Source organism: Corythoichthys intestinalis, chromosome 7, assembly GCF_030265065.1.
Source record: "Corythoichthys intestinalis isolate RoL2023-P3 chromosome 7, ASM3026506v1, whole genome shotgun sequence".
Taxonomy (NCBI): Eukaryota; Metazoa; Chordata; class Actinopteri; order Syngnathiformes; family Syngnathidae; genus Corythoichthys; species Corythoichthys intestinalis.
In genome coordinates this window covers 42,768,082-42,781,251 of record NC_080401.1, presented here as the reverse complement: position 1 = coordinate 42,781,251, position 13,170 = coordinate 42,768,082, and the positions used below count along the sequence as shown (strand labels likewise).

The window sequence follows — 13,170 nt, the reverse complement described above, 5'->3', positions numbered from 1 at the left end:
GCTTTGCCCCGGGACATAAGTTACACATTACATGCAGGTTCTTTCCTTTAATTTCGACAAACTTGAAATAGTGTCTATATCTCCACCTCTTAAAGGACAATTTTTCTTCTGAATGCTCTGCCATCCCGACTCTGTGCATCTGTTTTGCGTGTGTGTGTTTGCCGCACGCGTTGTTCCGGGTTGCTTGTGAAATCACCGGCTCTGATTGGCTTACGAAGACACATGAGTCTAACCCTCAGTCAAAATCACAATCACTTCCATCACATCTCTCGAGGGGCTGCATTCAGGTAGGCCCGTTTTCCGACAATTCACGTCACCTTCAAAGCGTCTGCCGTCCTCAAGATGGAAGCAGAATTATTGCTGGCTGACAGTGGGAGATGGGAACGAGGCTAGCATCAGGTGTAGCAAACACAGAAACGTTTCCAAACTTTGGAAAGCATTGTCTAATTGAATGAGCAGGGGTAAACAGCTTGTAGTCAGAAGTACGTGCGCTATTCTCGAACCTGAACGCACCCCAAGTCTTGGATGACAAATCAACAGAGCAGAGTCTCGACTCGACACTGCTGGTAGTTTCTTCAATTTATTCAGAGTAAGTAACGCACCGCTTTTGACCGTCAGTAACGGTAACGGTGGAAAAGGTAATTAGTTAGATTACCCCGTTACTGAAAAAATAACGCCGTTACGTAACGGCGTTATTTATAACGGCGTTACTCCCAACATTGGTCCTCAGCCGGAAAAGGGTGGCATGCCCTCTCCGGGTCGGGGATGAGATCCTGCCCCAAGTGGAGGAGTTCTTGTATCTTGGGGTCTTGTTCACGAGTGAGGGTAGGAGGGAGCGGGAGATTGACAGGCGGATCGGTGCAGCGTCTGCAGTGATGCGGACTCTGCACCGTTCCGTTGTGGTGAAGAAGGAGCTGAGCCAAAAGGCGAAGCTCTCGATTTACCGGTCGATCTACGTTCCTACCCTCACCTATGGTCACGAGCTGTGGGTCGTGACCGAAACAACAAGATCCCGGATACAAGCGGCCGAAATGAGTTTCCTCCGCAGGGTGTCCGGGCTCTCCCTTAGAGATGGGGTGAGAAGCCCGGTCATCTGGGAGGGGCTTTGTGTCGAGCCGCTACTCCTCCGCGTTGAGAGGAGCCAGTTGAGGTGGCTCGAGCATCTGGTTCGGATGCCTCCTGGACGCCTCCCTGGAGAGGTGTTCCGGGCATGTCCCACCGGCGGGAGGCCCCGGGGTCGACCCAGGACACGCTGGAGAGACTATGTCGCTCGGCTGGCCTGGGAACGCCTTGGAATCCCGCCGGAGGAGATGGCTGAGGTGGCTGGGGAGAGGGAAGTCTGGGCTTCCCTGCTAAAGCTGCTGCCCCCGCGACCCGCCCCCGGACTAAGCGGAAGATAATGGATGGATGGATGGATGGATATTAAATTGCCTTTCAAGATGAAATGTCTGTTATATGTGTTGAATTTTATCAAGTAAATTTCCCCAAAAATGCGAGTTATACTCCGGTGCAACTTGCATTTGTTTTTTTTCTCTTCGTTGGGCATTTTATGGCTGGTGCGACTTATACTCAGGTGCGACTTGTAGTCCGAAAAATACGGTATATACATTCAACATACGGTACATAAGTACTGTATTTGTTTATTATAACAATAAATCAACAAGATTAACGTTATTAACATTCTTTTAAAGCGATCCATGGATATAAAGACTTGTAGTTCTTAAAAGATAAATGTTTGTACAAGTTATAGAAATTTTATATTAAAAGTCCTCTTAATGTTTTCGTTTTAATAAAATTTGTTAAATTTTCAAAAGATAAACTAGTAGCTCGCCATTGTTGATGTCAATAATTACACAGTGCTCATGTGGTGCTGAAACCCATAAAATCAGTCGCACCCAAGCGCCAGCAGAGGGCGACAAAACACCGAAAAACACAAGTAACAAGTGGACATTACACTGTGCTGTCATTTTAATCTGTTTGAGCGGGGCATGTGCGTTAAATGCGTCAAATATTTTAACGTGATTAATAAAAAAACTAATTACCGCCCGTTAACACGATAATTTTGACAGCCCTAATTTTTTTTTTTTAACAAGAGCCCTTTTAAAGTAACTTAAAGAGAACATAAAGAAATTCTTTTTTTCCAAACTAGCCATCCACCAATCTCTGGTGGATACTAAAATAATATGTGGCCATTAAACATTTATATGGTTCCAGTCATAATCCGAAACCATAACTACAATGTGGCCTGCAACAAAATTTCGTTTGACAGCACACCTGTAATGCATTATCCAAGTACAAGCCTCCCTTGTCCAATCAAGGAAAAATGTAGTTACCGTGTTTTCCGCACTATAAGGCAAACCTAAAAACCTTAATTTTTTTTCAAAAGCCAACAGTGCTTTGTGTAGGTCAATTTTAGGTTCTACTTTCATTTGACATAAATTTTAATATTGGCTCCCTCCTCTTGTTAAATTTGAGTACTTAAAGCCCCCTGGAAATACCTTCATAAAAATCATTCTTATCATATACAGGCATTACATACTTCTGAATTTTGGCGTCATCTTGCACTGCACATTTGAATTCATGACAATTTTATTTTTCAGGTGGAAAAATTGTATCCTCCAAACCATTTGCACCTTCGAACTTTCGAATAAATAGCAGAAACTTGAGTGGTAAGTGCCATACTTTTATCTCCTGACCGGCCAGTGAGTTGTTTAGCCTTGACGTTTGTCTCTGCCCCCCCCCCCCCCCCCCCCCCCCCTACAGATATAGGCACAATAATGCGTGTGGTGGAGCTCTCGCCACTGAGGGGCTCCGTGTCCTGGACTGGAAAGCCAGTTTCCTATTATCTGCACACCATAGACCGCACCATAGTAAGTAAAACAAGCAACAGGCACATTAACTACTGACTAACACGTGACCTAGAAGGAACACAGGCACAAATAAGTCTACAATTAATTATTCAGCCATGATACAGAAAATTAAAAATCAGGCTCCAAGGATCAATAGATACTTGCCCATGCTACATTGCTTCCAAGTTACAAGACAATCGGTTCACGAATGACGGAAGAGTATGACATCAAAGTTAGTGTCTACAAGAACAACAAGCTGAGTGGCGACGTGACAGGCCTTTACCCTGTAAAAAGATGATTGAATAACTATGCTACTAGCTGGAAGTAGCTTTTCAAGCTCCTTTTACAACCACCCTTACCAAAAGGGCACCATGTGGGGATAGGATATCCCTATAACCAATAGGATAGGAATAGGGAAGATGGTTAGATTTGGGTGTGATGGGGAGGGGTGAGTGCGCAAGCAGTTTTAGTGATTTATCTCTCCCCACTTCACATCACTGTGTGGTTCCCTAAAAAATGTTGTTCTGAAATGCATGCCTTGGTTTTATTTCAAAATGTCCCCTCTCTCTTTTACAGCTTGAAAACTACTTTGCGAGTCTCAAAAATCCTAAACTCAGGGTAAGTCTTGAATCCTCCTATGTGTGACTAAATGCACAGCTGTTTTGATTGGAATTTCCCTATCCATCAAACTTATCAATTCAGGAAGAGCAAGAGGCAGCTCGGCGACGTCAGCAGAAAGATACTAAGGACAGCAAAAGCAATAGCACCACACCCACCAAAACTAAGGAACAAAATAAGGTAGAGCATTGGCCTACTACATGCGATCCCTGCATGCATTTTAGCTAACACGAAAAGTGATCATCTTTGCTGATTACAGCAGGACTCCTGTGAGGAGGAGGAGCGCCCCCCATTGGTGACTGTGGTCAAGCCATCTGCCAAGCCCCGCCAAACAAAAGTCTTGGCCAAGGGTCGCAAACTGAATAACAAGAAGAGGGGTCGACCCAAGAAGGCGTCACCGGCTGTCGAGAAGAAGAAGAACCAGAGCGCTTTGGAATTGCTGCATGCCAAGACACTTTCTGCAGCTCCCCCTCAGGGTCAGTGAATCACACCAGACACTATTCATCATCTTAATATTGAAAGGAATTATATTCTCATATTTCTGTAACAGATGCATACCTGCAACCGCGGAGTCCCTTTTACCAACTACCTCCTAAGGTTCAGCACTATCCAGCCAATCAACTGCTGCTGAGCCCGACCCCTCCCGGTCTGCAACAACTGCTAGGTCAGCTGATGATAAGCGGAAATCCAGACCAGTATTTTCAGTCAACTAGAGTAACCTCTTTCATTTACCGTTTACTCTCGTATTCTGACAGATAACATCAAAGTTCAATACCTCCAGTTTATGGCCTACATGAAGACGCCTCAGTATCAATCAAATATACAGCAGCTTTTAGAGCAGGAGAAGGTAATTTATCCGAGCACATTATTTTCTTGTGTGATGCTTAACTCACAATTTTAACCATCCTAAGTCTAAATTCTTATTTCCCATTTCGTGGCTTTTGTCTACAGCAAAAACACAGGGATTTGACCATCCAGGCAGAGCAGCTTCATTCCATCTGTCAGTCTCACAAAGACAAAATCAAAGGTCTCTTCCAGACAAAACTGGATGAGGTAAGTCCACAAAATGTGTGATGTGAAATGTCGTGGAATGTACTGATAGCCTGCCAACAACATTTACGGTGTATTTTTTCTTAAATACTTAGTACTTAATACTTAGTGATTAAAAAAAATCAAGATAATTACAAAACTTGCGCTTTAAACGGAAAGACATCTTTATTATGTCCACCACAACAGAAAGAATAATTTGTCCAAGAAACTAGCTATTTGCACACCTAGACACTGAACAACCGTCATGGTCATTTTTCCTCGGTGTTGTCTGTCCCTTTAAGTTGTTCAACCATTAACTCATTGGCTGCCACTGATGGCGATGGACTTCCAATTAATTTGAAGTGAGAGGGCTGCCAGTTAGACATGCGCCGGTATGAGATCTTGACAATATGATGAGCAAAAATATCGCGGTATCACGGTATTGCGATGATAGGCTCTAAAATGTGTTATTTATAGATGTATGGGTTAAAATTTTTTTTTTTTCCCCATTGAACAGGCTTTTAAAAAATATTTTTCACAACATATTTGCAAATTGGAACATCAACATGGATATAATGTTAAAATTAATGAAATAACAAAAAATAAATAACTTAAATATTTTAAATAAAATTGAAATCTATAGAACTTGTAGACTAAACCCACAGCCACAGCTCAAGTTGCTCAACATTAGAACAAGAACGCTAGGTAATATAGAACTGGACTTAAGCAATGTATGATCAAATTGATTTGATGCTAAACACATATCACTATTATTAATATTAATTAGTTGAATATTAATAGAGAGCGAGAGCAAGAGACAGAGCACGTGTGTGACTACCATTATGACTCATATCATTATTTACATATTATACACACACACCCTCTCAACACAGAACGTTCCCAGAGAGAAAAAACACCACAGGCTGTATTGAAAATGTTATTTTGAATGGTGGAGAGGAAACTAGTTAGCCATCTTGTCATGCTAACTACCCATGTTATCGGCCTTGTTAACAAGCTTAAGTTATAGTATTTGTTTTACCATCGCTAGACACACTAAACACGCTGGAGTAAACTCTCGTAGTTGATGGGAAACGTTCATGACAGCCTTTACTTACCTTAAATTTTATATAAAGTGACGGATGATGGTCACTTAAATGTGAAATCACGTTGGAGGTGCTGCCTCCCCCTGACAACCGCCCTCCGCAAGCATGTCTTGCACGTCGGCTGTCCTTCCTCCTCTAAGCCGCGGCCGTCTGTTTCTTTTCGGTAGCCTAAGTAGTCCCATACTAGTGACTTTGCCTTTTTTGAAGGGGGAAAAAGCTCAGGTGTAGTTTCACCACCTTCAGCCATTGTGTCTACTCTACAGCACGGCGACATACTTGTGTCACCAACAGACACTGGACAAAGCAACAACCGGAGGGGGAGGGGTGAACGCTGGTGCTCCAAGCCACGGATTTCTAGCTGTTTTTTTGGGACATAAAAATAGCTAATACCGTACTACGGTATGACTGAAAATTTTATTGGTTTTGGAACCATGACGTTTACATACCGCGGTAAACCTTGAAACCGGTAACTGGCACATGCCTACTGCCAATGAATTCTTATGCTTCAGTTCTATTGACAGCGCTAGACGGCTGGCTCATTTTGATAGGGAGGGATAGCAGCAATTAGGGCTGCAGCTATCGATTATTTTAATAGTCGATTAATCGATGAACTAGTTTGTCGAATAATCGAGTAATCGGATAAGGAACATGAAAAATTAAAATACCTGAGCTGAGCCTCCAACGATATAAAAAAATAATTAAATAAGGTTCTATGTTTAACAAAACACCAATTGGCTAACTTACATAGCAAAAATCCGCTAGCTTAAATGCTATAAAATGCTAACTTTTTTTTTATTTATTATTATTTTTTTTTTACAATGCTCTTAACAAATGGTTCAGACACATATTCCCACAAAAAACGGCTAAATGTACTCATAAACTAAATTATGAATGCATTAAAAAAGACATTAGCTCACACAAAAACTTAGCATATGTTAGTCTGAACATGGAGCAGCTGGATTCACCAATGTAAAATGAGGCAGACTTGAGGGCAGCATATCCACTCAAATCAATAAAACTGAATGCAAACACTTTCAAAATAAACCATTACAACGCCACAATAATCAAACGAATACTTGAATCAGCAAAATTTAATTCAAATCTTTTTTTTCTAATCAAATACTCGAGTTAATCGATTAATCGTTGCAGCACTAGCAGCAATTGTTCGCTCCCAAGCTTTTTCAGCCAAAATGGATTGGCCATCTAGCGCCAAATGGCAGGTAATGCAGTAAGTTACTTTTGTGTGTGTTGTGTACTTTGTTCATCCACCAAGTACATGAGAATCCCACATGCTGCATCACTGCATTGTCATCAAGGACACGCTTGTCTGGCACATTGAAAAGTGACATTGTGTTTTTGTGTGTGTGGGTTAGCTGGGAGTGAAAGCTCTCACTGTGGAGGACCTGCTGCAAGCCCAGAAGGAGATATCGGCCCACAACCATCAGCTGAAAGAGCAGACCAAACAGCTTGAAAGAGACATGGCTTTACTAAGAGATCAAAGCGTGCTGCTGGTGAGATGCCAGTATTGTTCGGGTTTCAATTTATGGTTTGGATTTACACTGCATGGGTCAAGTGATATCATTATTTATTTCCACCCATCAAGTGGCACAAGTTGGGATTTATGTCATGCCAGTGTAAATTAGTACAAACTCATGTGGCTGGAACATAGACTTCATAATGTATTGACGGGACACAGAGTGCGGGGCCGATAAGTAGGGGGCCTGCATTGTTGGCGAGGCCGTCAAAGCTGACCGAGTGGAATCACAAAGAGCTTTTTTCGTTGAAAATTCTTGAGAATAAATGCTTAAATCCCTGAATTCTTTATAGATATGGACGTAAAACAGTCTCAATTATTGGTTAAAAGAAAAAAAAAACGTGCAGTTAGCATTTATTTTACACAAATATGTCGAAGTACAATGCTAGTCAGTTAGTAAATGTAGCTAGCGGCCGCCTTATGTAAACACAGCTTTTCTAGTGAAAATTATTTTGAATAAATGCTTAAATCCTTGAATTCTTCATAGATATTGACGTAAAACGTCTCCATTATTGGTTAAAAGCAAAAAAATGTGCAGTTAGCATTTATTTTACGTAAATATTGCGAACAATGATGCCAATGCAGTAGCGGCTAATACCTCCCATTGATTTTTTTCACAACGTTTCAAAATGCATGCATGGAACGAAATATATAATAATCACCTTGAATCTTTGAACAAATCACTCCTGAGACAATCCTTCCTTTTTGTATGCAGTACAGCTTTCATACTTTTTCAACAGAAATCCGGCATTCGATCGCTGCATGCGTGTTTGAATTGCTCCTCTTGATGTGGCCGGCCCCCTACTTGAAGGCGAGGCGCAGTGCATGACCGATCTGACCCGTCAATACCATTATGAAGTCTATGGCTGGAATTAGAAACACGATCCAAATCTGATACATTTCGGATATATGCCCGCATGGATGCAGAGTGAATAAACACATTGGATACAGTTGCATTTGTCAAGACAACACAAATAAATATCGAGAAAAAAAACCTGCTGTAAATCTAAACGTCAACAAAACTTTTAACATAAGACAAGAAAAGGTCATTAAAATAGTTAATTGTTGTTGAATTCAAGTGGAATAATGTTTGTATTTACAGGCTATTATTGCCATTTAAGGATGTTTTTAATGTGAAAGTTCCTATTTTGCTTACTACCACCAAACATTTTCTCAACTGGCAGTGAACACTTTAATATTTAATTGTGTTGCGTTTAATTTAGCCTTACACTTAGGAGTTATCTCACAAATTAATTAACTCAGTTAATTATTTTAATCGTGCCTTAACATAAGTGCCATCATCACAGTCCCTTTATTTGTTCTGTTTCATTTGAGTATGTATTCTGAACAGAAGTGTATATCCAGGGTAAATGTATGATTTAGTGATGAGAATTTAAATGGAGTTTGCATTTCAGCTTAAGTCTCGATGTGAGGAGCTGAAGTTGGATTGGGGCAATTTGTGTCTGGAGAGTCTGCTGAAGGAGAAAATGGCACTGCGGAAACAGATCTCTGAGAAGGAGAGGCACTGCTTGGAGTTGCAGGTAGGATTGAAATACGCGTTTGGACGAAAATTGCCAGTTTTACTGATGGTCGCCATTGACCAATTCATTTGAATTTTGATGGGAGCCAGTGAGTTGAGAGCACTGCTAGTTTAACAGGTGTTGGTGATCTCAAATTGAGAAGTACAGTGGGGAGAACAAGTATTTGATACACTGCCGATTTTGCTGGTTTTCCCACTTGCAAGCCATGTAGAGGTCTGTAATTTGTATCATAAGTTCTCTTCAACTGTGAGGGACAGAATCTAATACAAAAATCCAGAAAATCACATTGTATAATTTTTAAATAATAAATTAGTATTTAACTGCATGAAATAAGTATTTGATACATTACCAACTAGTAAATATTTCGGCTCTTAGTTCTTTTTTTTAAGAACCCCTCCTGTTCTCCACTCATTACCAGAAGTAACTGCACCTGTTTGAACTTGTTACCTGTATAAAACACACCTGTTCACATGCTCAAACAAACAAACTCCAACCTCTCCACATTGGCCAAGACCAAAGAGCTGTGTAAGGACACTAGGGATAAAATAATAGACCTGCACAAGGCTGGGATGGGCTACAGGAAAATAAGCAAGCAGCTTGGTGAGAAGGTAACAACTGTTGGAGCGATTTTTAGAAAATGGAAGAAGTTCAAGTTGACGGTCAATCTGCCTCGTTCTGGGGCTCCATGCAAGATCTCACCTCGTGGGGCATCACTGATCATGAGGAAGGTGAGGGATCAGCCCAGAACTACACGGCAGGACCTGGTCAATGACCTGAAGAGAGCTGGAACCACAGTCTCGAAGAAAACCATCGGAAACACATTACGCCGTCATGGATTAAAATCCTACAGCGCACGCAGGGTCCCGCTGCTGAAGCCAGTGCATGTCCAGACATGTCTGAAGTTTGCCACTGACCATCTGGATGATCCAGAGGAGCAATGGGAGAAGGTCATATGGTCGGATGAGACCAAAATTGAACTTTATGGTCTAAACTCGGCTCGTTGTGTTTGAAGGAAAAAGAAGGATGAGTACAACCCCAAGAACACCATCCCAACCGTGAAACATGGAGGAGGAAACATCATTTTTTGGGGCTGCTTCTCTGCCAAGGGTACAGGACGACTGCACCGTATTGAGGGGAGGATGGATGGGGCTATGTATCGCCAGATCTTTGCTGACAACCTCCTTCCTTCAGTGAGAGCCCTGAAGATGGGTCGTGGCTGGGTCTTCCAGCATGACAACGACCCAGAGCACACAGCCAAGGCAACTAAAGAGTGGCTCCGTAAGAAGCATCTTAAGGTCCTGGAGTGGCCTAGCCAGTCACCAGATATGAATCCGATAGAAAATCTATGGAGGGAGCTAGGAGTCCGTGTTGCCCGGCAGCAGCCCCGAAACCTGAAGGCTCTGGAGAAGATCTGCATGGAGGAGTGGGCCAAAATCCCTGCTGCAGTGTGTGCAAACCTTGTCAAGGACTACAGGAAACTTTTGGTATCTGTAATAGCAAACAAAGGTTTCTGTACCAAATATTAAGTTCGATTTTTGTGATGTTTCAAATACTTATTTCATGCAATTAAATGCAAATTTATTATTTAAAAATCATACAACGGGATTTTCTGTTTTTTTGTATTAGATTCCGTCCCTCAGAGTTGAAGAGAACTTATGATACAAATTACAGACCTCTACATGCTTTGCAAGTGGGAAAACCAGCAAAATCGACAGTGTATCAAATAGCTGTTCTCCCCACTGTATAGGGACACATTTGGGGCTTGTTGAATGATATAATGGCTCCCTCTGCTGTTTTCAGATTAGCATTGTGGAGCTGGAGAAAAGTCAACGGCAGCAAGAGCTTCTTCAGCTCAAGTCTTACAGCCCTCGTGAGGGGTCCCCTTACAGAAAGAACCTGGAATCCCGTTCCTCCGCTGACATGGACACCTCAAAGTTCAGCATGTCCTCAGTCACATCTCTCAACGGCATAAGTCCGGACTGCTCCATCAACGGCACTAGCTCGCCCTCTTTCGAGCGCGGGAACGCCAAAGCGGAGCTTCTTTCTCGCTATCTGCCAATTTCTCCCGACCACGATCTCGCAGCGTCCATGCCGGAGGCTCGACAGAGGCAGCACGTCTCCCACGCTCTTCCCGACTACACACGCTTCTCCCCGGCTAAAATTGCCTTGCGCAGGCATCTCAACCAGGAGCCCACAGTCGCTAGCCACTTGAGAGGTCCTGGGCTGCCCACACACAGGTGTGTAGCTGCAAAAAGCTCCTGAAATGTGGCAAATTGTTTCAATGGTACTCATGTCTTACATTTCAGAGGGGAAATGGGTGGTCTTCACTCACCTGTCGGAGCCAAGCAGATCAGCCCATCTCCTAATGCTTTAGATTCCCAGAATACTCAGAAGAACAATGAGAGGGTAATTGATTATTCCATGTTTGTATGTGGGTTGTTGTTCTTCTGGTTGCTAAACAGTAATTTGTTTCCCCTTCAGGTTGGAAAGGAAAAAAGTCCATCTGTTCAGGCAGACAGCAGTATCACAAGCCTTCCAATAAGTATTCCACTGAGCACTGTTCACCCAAGCAAACTTCCAGTCAGCATTCCATTGGCGAGCGTGGTGCTACCCAGCCGGGCTGAGAGGCTGGTAAGCATTTTCAGCAATATGATAAGTCTCGCTTTTCGTTTGGTGTCACAATCTGCTGTTTTTTGTCTCATTGCAGAGAAGTACTCCCAGTCCTGTGTCTCAGGCCAGTCAAATCAATGGTAAGAAATATCTTTTGGACTCTATAAGGATAGTTTTTTCTTTTAATGAATGAGAAATAACATGTTTTGATAGGGGTTGGATGTTAATGCGTCAATTATGATTAATTAATGGTTAAAGGTTTAGCGAGATAAAAAAATGAGAGCATTAAAGCAAGTTGTGTTTCAATCACGGAACTCTTAAACAACGCGGACAATGCACCATTTTCCAGTGCACCGACACGAACATTAGTTTGGCTGATGGCTGAAAAATGATTTAAATTGGGACATTTCGTCTAGAATAGATAAGTTACATAAAAATTAATGAGTTTTGGCAAATAGAAATTATGTGCTAGTAAATGCATAATTCATCCACGACACTATGGTCCAGATAAGCGATCTTTAAAAATGTCTGCAAAGTATAATTGCGACGTAAGCCTGTTCCTGTTGAAGGCCGTTTTTCGACAAAAAACTACTAACGCTTCTGAAGCCCCATCCCTCAAGTATTAAATGTTAGGTTCAGTATATTGAATGATGTAAGTGTATTTGGCTGTTATTAATCTAGTTCTGAAACGATTAGTCAATTAACTACAGTAATTCGATTAGAAAAAAAGCTTCATCAAATTTTGCTGCTCCGAATATCATTCGAATAACTTCGAATAATTAGAGTGGCGTGATAATAGTTAGTTTTGAAAGTTTTATTGATTTGGGTGGATCTTGATAGCCTCCTAGTGGCAACTGTGAATATTACATAACTCATTTAACATGGCTGAATCCAGCTGCTCCCTGTTAAAACCAAGATACGGTAAGTTTTTGTTTAAGCTAATGTGTTAGTTTTTTTTAAATTTATTGGTAATTTAGTTTATAGGTATTTTTTAGCCGTTCTTTGTGGGCATGTGTGTTTGAACGATTTGTTGAGAGCATTGTTAAAAGAAACGTTAGCATTTTATAGTATTCAAGCTTGCTTTTGCTATGCAAGTTAGCCAATTGTTCTTTTTCGTTGTACTTAGATCCTCATTTTTTATACCATTTGAGGCTAAGCTCAGGTATTTTTAAATGAAAGTGCAATTCTGCATAGTTTGAAGAAACACTAGGGAATTTTATTTTGCAAGTGCAATCTTGGCAAGCCTTTATTTTACATCCCTAAAATTTATTCTGCGACGCAATAAATGTTTATTATCCAATTACTCGATTATTAGAAACTAACTACCGTAATTTCTGGACTATAAGGCGCCCCTGACTATAAGCCGCCACCCACCAAATTTGACAGGAAAACAGCATTGGTTCATAGATAAGCCGCACTGGACAATAAGCAGCAGCTGACCTCACTGTATTATGGGATATTTGCACCAAACTATATTAACCGGTAACACTTTATTTGACAGCGGCATCATAGGACTGCCCTAAGACCAAATGAGCCACCATAAAGCTTTGAACCAATTGGCTGCAAAGCTTCATTGCTTCAAGAAGCCTCATTTGGCCATCACTGCTCCCTTGGGGGAGACAGTCATCCTCTGCTGCCACCTGCTGTCAACACTGTTGTCGTCCAACGTGCCTCCTAGCATGCATTGCAGCGCTACAAATATTAAATAATAATCAAAATCCATGTTCTGCGCTAATTATTTCTTCAGTTAGTCTTCCAGTTGTTTCATAAATTGCTAGCTCTGGTATTTGGTAAAACTTTATTTGACAGTGGCACCATAAAACTGTCATAAGACCATGATAGTTATGAAATGACACTGCCATGAGCATTAATGACATCATGACAGA

General features: G+C 41.6%; 1 protein-coding gene across 7 annotated transcripts in view; it reads left to right on the top strand.

Annotated features, from left to right (window-relative positions):
* dot1l (DOT1-like histone H3K79 methyltransferase) overlaps nucleotides 1–13,170 on the top strand; it is a 64,659-nt gene that overhangs the window by 23,463 nt on the left and 28,026 nt on the right. For 6 of the 7 annotated variants that reach the window (XM_057840788.1, XM_057840783.1, XM_057840786.1 and 3 more), the window contains exons 10-23: nucleotides 2,601–2,669; nucleotides 2,764–2,870; nucleotides 3,426–3,467; nucleotides 3,552–3,647; nucleotides 3,727–3,943; nucleotides 4,018–4,131; nucleotides 4,223–4,314; nucleotides 4,419–4,520; nucleotides 6,973–7,110; nucleotides 8,549–8,674; nucleotides 10,475–10,911; nucleotides 10,981–11,080; nucleotides 11,156–11,305; nucleotides 11,382–11,424. In XM_057840788.1, the coding sequence (XP_057696771.1) occupies nucleotides 2,601–2,669; nucleotides 2,764–2,870; nucleotides 3,426–3,467; nucleotides 3,552–3,647; nucleotides 3,727–3,943; nucleotides 4,018–4,131; nucleotides 4,223–4,314; nucleotides 4,419–4,520; nucleotides 6,973–7,110; nucleotides 8,549–8,674; nucleotides 10,475–10,911; nucleotides 10,981–11,080; nucleotides 11,156–11,305; nucleotides 11,382–11,424 (1,833 nt within the window). The remainder of the gene's footprint in view (nucleotides 1–2,600; nucleotides 2,670–2,763; nucleotides 2,871–3,425; nucleotides 3,468–3,551; nucleotides 3,648–3,726; nucleotides 3,944–4,017; nucleotides 4,132–4,222; nucleotides 4,315–4,418; nucleotides 4,521–6,972; nucleotides 7,111–8,548; nucleotides 8,675–10,474; nucleotides 10,912–10,980; nucleotides 11,081–11,155; nucleotides 11,306–11,381; nucleotides 11,425–13,170) is intronic. The other variant, XM_057840782.1, reaches the window with a different exon arrangement.